The sequence below is a fragment of the Onychostruthus taczanowskii genome, unplaced genomic scaffold, assembly GCF_017590055.1.
Source record: "Onychostruthus taczanowskii isolate IOZ18803 unplaced genomic scaffold, ASM1759005v1 scaffold121, whole genome shotgun sequence".
Lineage (NCBI taxonomy): Eukaryota > Metazoa > Chordata > Aves > Passeriformes > Passeridae > Onychostruthus > Onychostruthus taczanowskii.
In genome coordinates, this window is record NW_024498363.1 from 59360 (window position 1) to 67826 (window position 8467).

Consider the following 8467-nt stretch of genomic DNA (forward strand, 5'->3'; position numbering starts at 1 on the left):
AGAGACGCAACTGATGGTCTCACAAACATCTCACAAAAACACTGACTGCTGTCCTGCATCAGAAAAACTACATATTTGAGCACAGCCCCCTGGACTGGGACTGCCAAGGAAGCAGGCTCAGAGTTGCTGGGATGAGCTTCAGAGAAGGGAAAAAGTGACAATCAAACCCACCACCAAATAAATTGTTTTACAAAATGGTAATGGTGGGATACAGCACAGGCTTCTGATTTAGCAAGACCCTTATGAGGTGAAAGGCGAATCAGACCACATCCTCACTAAAGGGTGGGAGGTAGTTGAGTCTTTGCAGGTTTTCATCCCACCAAGCTTGGCCTTGAGAGCTTGCTCAAGGCAGATTAATTAGACATGGCCCCAGGAAGATGGTAAGGGAGGAAGATATTTCAAACCTCCTTACAAAGGCTTGCGGCAATTTGTACCAACATCTCCTATATTTAAGTGTTCACTCACTGTGACTCCTATAGGAAATGGATTTCATGCACCTAAAACCATTCTTTCTTCTCCAAAGCAAAGTTGGACTACATGATGGATTCATATAAATCAGTTTTCCCTAGCTGTCAGCTCCTAGGCTTTGGCTGGACTTTTCCTAGGCAAGGAAAAAGAATCGACTGTGCAGCACTTCAGCTATGAAACCTGCAACTTTGTCCAACGTTTTTTGCCATCAGAGAAGATCACTGCCTTTCAAATGACGGAAAGGATAACTCAGGTACAACACGGACCTACAATGAAGACAGTAGGATCAGATCTAGGGAAAGAACTGTAATTCTCTGACATAGCAACTGAAGAAAAATTACCTTGACAACTGAGTAAGGAATTTAAAGAGTCAATAGGCAGGAATTAATGGATCCAGCAAGAGAAATTAAGTTCTAAGTGCAGTGATAAGTTCTTTCATGCTTTTGAAAATGAATGCAAGAAACAAAAGTCTGAAATCATGGCAGTGATGGTAAGACCTTAAAAATTTGTAGACATTGACAGCAGATGAGAAGATTAGGCATGCCAAGCATCCTTTACAGCATTCCTGTAATGAATGAAAAAGAATCCCTGACAAATGCACCTCAAAGTCAAATAGGAATATGCAGCCATGACCGAGGAAAAGAAAGAAAAGGAGAAGATGGCTGAAGACATATAGGACAGCAGAGGTCTTTAGGTCTGGTTAATGCACAGAGCAGAAAACATACAGCAAAGACTGACTTCCTCTAGAGGAATGAGTTACTTCCATTAGAGGTTAGGTACTGCTGGCACCCAGATAATAGAGAATTAAGCAGAAGGAACAGTGATGGTAAAGAAGAAATGAGCAGAAAGCCTAACATGAGAAAGAAGGGCAAAGAGAGGCTCTATGAGGGAACAAACAGAATAGACAGAAAAATATAACAGAGACAACTGGAAACCAACCTCCAAATGAGAGAGGGGCAGATTTACATAACAAAGGACTCTGGGGAAAAAAAAAATCTGTCATCTGAGGGGAAAAAAATAAGGTTCTTTGAGTAGCGAGAGGCACAATGAAGTTTTTAACAGAGAGAGAGTTTGAAATATCAGAAAGGAAAAAAACTGAATTACCTTAATGTAATAACAGAAATTCGGGGGAAAACAGTTAAATAGGAGGAAAGGTCATCAGTTCCCCCAGCTGGCAGCCCCGCAGCTGGGTGGAGGACAAAGAATGAGGTGCACTGAGTACAAGTATAGCCTTCTATGGGAAAGATCTGGGTAAAAAGAAATCAAAATTCTAGGACAATTGGGAAAGGACATGCCACTAGAGATGAGGAAGCTGTAATGCCATCATTCAAGGCCTTGGTAAGACCATGAAAGATGCAGCATACTGTCCTGGTTTACGTGCTGAAGGATGAAGTCAAACTACAGAGTATAAACAGTTTTTTAATACAAAGGGGGAAAAAAAAGAAAAATAAAAAAGAATAAGAATAAGAAAAAAATATCTGGCCTGTTTAGAAAAATGAAATCTCAGAGGGAGTATGTTTACTGTCTATAAATACATCCAGAAAGTAAACATCAGAGAAGGAGAAGAGCCATTTAAGTTAAAGGACAATGTTGGCACAGAACAAATGTGTGCAAGCTGACCATAAAATACACTTAGCACTGAGACAGGCAGTTTCTAATCACCAGAGCTGTCAGGCTCAGCACAGTCTTCCAACAGGCAGGCACAGAATTCTAGAGAAAAGTGGGAGTTGTTCATGGGTACCATGACAGGGACATGATGTGTGCAAAACCAGCAGCCTCACAAGTTGTCTTATGAAGTCCCTTGTGTCCCAGCATTTGCTAAAAATTTCCACCCTTTTTTAACTTTAAAATATTTCCAGTAGTGCTGCAGACTCAGTACAGTGAGTTTATGTCCCCTGACAAAAGTTTCCCCTTACTAGCCCTTTAAAAGCAGTCCATCAATGTTCCAGGGAATCAAGAAAAGTCCAGTGATACCCTGTTTCCCTGGAGAGTCAAATCCTCCCCCAGCAGCTGCTGCTATGGGCAAAAAGGACAGTGTGTCTGCTGCTCACCGACCACTGCTCCTTCAGTAGCACCAGCTTCACTGCCCACTGCTCACCAACCCACACCTACAAGTGTTCTCCATTGGCATGGAAAAGGATGCACTCTGACGGGGACCATTTCCAAAGCTAGGAAAAAACCAGGCAAGCAGCTGACATAGGGTCTGAGACCTCTGGGAGAAACCAGAGGTTTCTGTGACAGGCAGCTAGGACAGCAGTTTTGTTACCAAGCTACCGCAGAAACCACAGCTCAACCACAAAAGCAAAAATCTGTAGGCATCATTCAGGCAACAGCCACACTGAGCCCTCAGACAGCAGGGAGGTACTTCCTAGGCTGCAGATCAGTGCAGGTCTACATGAAGGCTGACTCGCCATGCTCTTTGCATTCAAGGACCAGCCAGATGATTCTGTGTAAGCCTTGTCTCAACATGCAGCCAAAGGAAGAAATCATAATGCAAGTGAGCCATACCTTCCTAGCATGACTTTTGCTTACAAGGCAGCCCCAGGTAGGAGAATTATTTCCCTACATTCTGATTGAAGAAGATCCTAATGTATACTTTCCCAGTATCACAACTGTTGCTGGAGTTGTCTCCCCCTCCACCCCTGCCTTGACATTTCTTTCTGTAGAAAATGCAAGGTTATTTAGGCTAAAAAGGAAGCACCCCAATAGGAAACAAAGTTTAGTAAAGCAGTCAATAGAAGGTGACTTCTAGTCCCTCCTTCAAGGCTTACATGTTCAGCTTCTAGCAAAGACTTTGCTTTCTCTATTTTAAATCCTTATATTATCTTCCCAGCCTCTCTGAAATGTCACCCATTGAAGCAGCATTTGCAGATGGTTTTTCATCAGTACCCAGCGACCACTTAGGTCCAGACTTTTAGCCTTATGTAGGTCCTTTTCTAGCATGTGTTCTCCACAAATTCCCGGCAGAGATGAGTCTTTCCCATAAAATACTGTGAAAATTAGAGAACAGCGGGCCTCTAGTGTACAGAAATATGCTTGTGGACATTGTAAATGGGAAAGAAGAAGAACTGGAAAGAAGAAGAACCAGAAAGAAATATGATGGGTTTCACCTTCAGAGTTTCAAATTTCTAGTTTCTAATGTATTCTTAGTAACTGTGTGTGCAGCAATTTTTGCAAGGGTATTGTACAGTCCATAATGTCCCCTATGAAAACAGGAAAAAAAATAAAATTAAGAAGTAGTAGGAAACAGAATAAGTTATGGTAGGTTACAGAGTCATCATGACTGAATAGTTAAAGCTATGACAACCGTTTATCAAACTGGCGCAGAAATAACAACACATATATCTTATCATAAACACAGTGTGGGAGAAGAGGCAGACAATAAAATAATGTAATGCACTTTGGTGGCATAAGCTGAAGATCTCCATCTATTTTACATGCACACATTTTAGCTTCAAGCCTAGAGTGCAATTAATTAATAGCTCTGTTGTCCTTTGTGCCACTGAGTCACCCCAAAAAGTTAAGAGGCTGATCTGCACAGTACTGAAAACATCCAGTTCTGTGCACAGTAAGCAAAGCAAGCCTGCCGGCTGGTCATGGCAGTACCCACTCCCAACAAGGTACCCAACCCAACAAGCAGAGATCCCTCAGCTCCCCTGTGAGCCAAACTGAACTTGGAACCAAAGATCTCCTGCCATTCTTTGGAGACAGGAACTGGCCACAAATGACTACCACTGCAACACACAGAAAGCCTGAACTATGATTGTGAAGAGACTGTTGGGAATATATGTTCCAGGCTGGTGCTATTCTACAAAACTTTATACACTGGCTCCAAACCCCACCAGAATAATGCTTGAAAACAATTTACAAACTTTGGAAAATTAAAACATGACTAGTGAAGTTTAGTGATAAAACAGCTGCCAGGGACTCAAAACTACCTGCAATGACTAATTTAGTGACTGATGTCTGTCAAGGCCAAGTGGCTTGCAGATCTCCCATTTTTGTTGCACACAGATACTCTTTTTTTTTCAGCAGGCAGACCTGATTGAGGAATCAGACACACACAGATCAGCTACGAACACGCAAAAGGGCATCCTGACTGTACTGGAAAGGTCCACTAGCTAGGATTGAGGTCACCAGCATTATCCTTTGTGGTCCAAGAACTCTTCAGTGACTTTTATTTGCAACAGTGGATCAGCCCTTCTTTTTACAGTAATGACAATTCAGTCATCAAAAAATCATTCAGTATAGGTATATAGCAGTTTTATAGAGTCTTATGTCTATTATTATTAATGTACCAACATCATTACAATGTTTTTAGACCCGTTATCCAGAGAAGATGACCTTCAATGCGCAGGATATGCTAATGACCACACTCTGCGTGCATCTGTATCTGTATGCGCGTGTTTAAAAAGTATCCTCTTACTGAAAATGTGTAACAGTGCAAAGCTGTAAATAACCTGGAGAAAAATTGGGCTAATTCAGAGTGGCAGCAAAACACAGGAAGTTTATGAATAAATAACACGTGGTGAAACAAATCGGCAGTGAAACTTCTGGCTTTGCATTTTGAACACGGTGCTTGGAAGACAAAGAGGCATTTTGGGGAGAAGCAGGTAAGATCTGGAAAAGGTTAACAGCAGCAAGCTGCTCCACAGGAGCAATTAAAAGGTACAACAGAATTATTAATTACGTTATTAACTTTGTGTGTTAGCCTGGCCTCTCACAATGCACAGCTTTGTGGGATGCAAAGATCAGTTTCCTATCACAAACACAGGGAGGAAAAGGTCCTTTCTTTAGATGACATTCAAGAGGAGAAAGACTAAACACCAGAAACAGCTGTAGGAACACCTAAAGAACCATGCTGGAGAAACCTTGCTGACTACTTCTGGCAGTTGCCAAAACAAGAAGGAAAGGAACACCAAGAAACACTTTGTACAAAAAAGAAACAATTTGCTGCCAATACAAAGTTTGCTTTTTCTACTCTAACCATTGCAAGTTAAAGGCTGATTAATAAATTGATGCATAAAGGCTTAGAACTTTTCTTAGTTTTGTATTTATTTAGTGTTAAATTAATCTTCTTGACATTCACAATAATTTTTTTCATTTTTTTAAGGTCTTAACAATCAAGTTATACAAATCACACATTTCCCCCATGTGTAACTTTATGTTGTGTGTCAGGGAGTAAGGTACTTGGCCCATTCTACAGATAATTAGTTCATTAAGTGTTTACTCCCCACTAAGTACATCTCCTCATCCTCCACACAGAGTGTGTCTACCAGGGTTCTCTGGATTTGACAGTCTACATGTGCTTTCTCTGGTTTGAGAGTTTACAAATACTTTCTGAAGCACTATTTTGATGCTCAATAAAGATCTCAAGAGGTGCATACTATAATTTGTAAAATCCTGTGTGTCCTCTATGCATTCACATTTAAAGAGTGGTGAGGTGAGTTCTTTTCCAGACACCTGAAAATCTTCCCCAGGAGTCCAGGCACTCACCACAAGCAGAGTCAAAGTCACAGATCCTATAGCAGAATCTTCACACGACCCAGGGTAAGGGAAAACTTGGGAAGAGTTGAAGATGACTGGGGTTCACATACCCAGCCACTCCCTTCTCAAGGGACACAAGAAGGCTGGTCAGGACTTTTGTGTTTTCTCACATACTCATGGCTCCAAAAGCATTCCTTTTGTGAACAGAACGGAGAAAACAAAATTCCCTTGTCTGTGTGGTCCTACGGAGCAGGATGGCACATCCCTTAGTTATTTTTGGATACTGAGCCAATGATACTTCTGGATACTGCAACCTTTACAGAGCTGGACTCCAAGCAGGACAGCCTCCCACCAAATGTCCCTGGGAGGAACCACTGCCCCATGCAGGGCCCAGAAACCTCTCTCGGGGAGGAGCAGCTGGTGCAAAGGACACTGTGCCCGTCTGCCCGAGATTACAGCTGGGTGCTGTTGCTCCTCAGGGAGGTGCCAAGAGGGCCCACCCCGACTGGACGGAGGGAGCAAGGTCGCATCTCTGCAGAAAGCTAAAAACCAGCTAATGCCACACCACACACGCCCCTCCTGCCACCAACAGGTGCATTTGCGCTGCTGGAAGAGAAAACGATTTGGAAAACTGCTTTTTCTCTCTCGCTTGCTCCCCTGAATGCTAATCAGCGGCGCCGGCTAAAAATACCCAGCAAGGCTGGCTTGCGCACGGCAGATAGGGAAAATGGGGGAGCTGAAAGGCTACAGCTTCCCGGAAGAAAAAACGACTGGCGAAGAAGAGACCTCAAGACCCCCTTGCCGAACTTGCCCGCTCCGAGGCTGAGGTTCAAGCCTCTCCTTCCCAAGGCCACTGCAGGTGCTCCCCAAGGAGTCGCCGGGCCACCATCTACCGAGGCAACTGGCGGCACCACCCCCACGCAGGCTTCCACCCCCGGTGCTGCAGGCGCTCCCGGACGGGGCGTTCCGAGGGTGCTGCCGTGGCCATTCTTCCCTCGAGCCCCGCCGCCCACGGGGTGCAATCCCACAGGGGTTCACCGGCGGTGCACGAAACAAAGAGGGCTGCTGGGGACCGCCGCCCCCGCCGGCACGGTGGACCTGAGCCGGGCAGCGCGGCGTGGGGGGCTCGGTCCACTCGCTCGCTGCATCAGAGCCGCCGACAGACCGCAACGCGGTCACAGCGATGCACGGCGGCTCGCCGGCATCCTGGAGACCGCAAGAGCTAAGAAATAAATAAATAAAATTAAGAGAGGGAGAGAAGGCAGGAACACGGAGACAAGCAGCAGCCCTCGGCAACGGAACCCGCGGGGGTGTTCAAGCCCCCGCCACCCCCTGCCCGAGCCGCGCGTCCCGAGCCGCGCTCCGCGGTGCGGGGCCGGCCGGAGGGCGAGGGGCGGCCCCCCCGCGCCACGCGGGTGGGTGGGCGGGCTGGGCAGCTCCGCCGCCCCCGGCCTCACCGGGGGTCGCACTCTCCCCCCGCCACCCGCGACGGCCCGGTGGGCCGCCCCCTCCGTCCCCCCGCCCGCCGCGGCTTCCATCCATAATTAATCGCCCCCCCGCAGCCGCCGCGATAAGAGAGGGCGGGCGGGGACGAGGAGGCGGCGGCGACCGGGAGGCGGTGGGGGGAGCGTTGCGCGCTCGCCGCGCCCGGCTCACTGCGGCCGGCAGCTGCCTGCCGTGCGGAGCGGAGCGGAGCGCAGCCGCCCCGTCGGGGAGCGCCACGGCGGGGCGGCGGCGGCGGCGGCGGCGCGGAGGATGAAGTGGAGCGTGCGGGGAGCCTGCGCCGCGCTCTCCAGCTGCCTCCTGCTCGCCTGCGCCCTCAGCGCCGCCGCCGTGGGCCTCAAGTGCTTCTCGCTGGGCTCCGAGCTCAAGGGCGAGCCCTTCCGCCTGGGCACCGCCGCCGGCGCCTTCTACTCGGGGCTGCTGCTGGCCGCCGGCCTCTCGCTGCTCGCCGCTGCGCTGCTCTGCTGTCGCCCGCCCGACGAGGCGCCCGTGGCGCCAGCTCCGGCACCGGCCCCAGCGCCGGCACCGGCACCGGCTTCTGCTTTGGCCCCGGCCGGGGACCCGGACCCGGCGAGCGGAGGCCCCGGAGGGGCGGAGGCGGCGGCCGCGCCGTCGGGGCCGGTGGAGAAGGCGTCGCCCGGGGGGCGGCAGAACTTCCTGCTTCTGGGGGTGCTGGTGTTCATGCTGGGCGTGCTGAGCGCCTTCGCCGGCGCCGTCATCGACGGCGACACCGTGTCGCTGGTGGAGAGGAAGTACTCGCACTATTGCCTGCTGCAGCCCGGCGGCGCGGCCCGCCCGCGGAGCGGACCCGCGGCCCCCGACGGCACCGCTGCGGCGCTCCGCTGCCAGAAGCTGCGGGACTACCAGCAAGGCTTGGTGCTCTCCACCGTTTTCAACGCGCTGGAGTGTCTCCTGGGCCTGCTTAACCTGCTTCTTGTCAAGAACTACAAGGCCGCGCAGCAGCGCGGACGGAGGCGGCGGCGGCGGCGAGCGGCCCCGGCGGCGGCGG

The 8467-nt window shown here is 49.1% G+C and overlaps 1 protein-coding gene across 1 annotated transcript in view; it reads left to right on the forward strand.

The window, feature by feature from the left end:
• Window positions 1-7694: 7694 nt before the first annotated feature.
• TMEM271 (transmembrane protein 271) overlaps window positions 7695-8467 on the forward strand; it is a 1293-nt gene continuing 520 nt past the window's right edge. Inside the window, exon 1 of the mRNA XM_041395938.1 lies at window positions 7695-8464. Coding sequence (XP_041251872.1) covers window positions 7711-8464 — 754 coding nt within the window. The 5' untranslated portion in view covers window positions 7695-7710. The remainder of the gene's footprint in view (window positions 8465-8467) is intronic.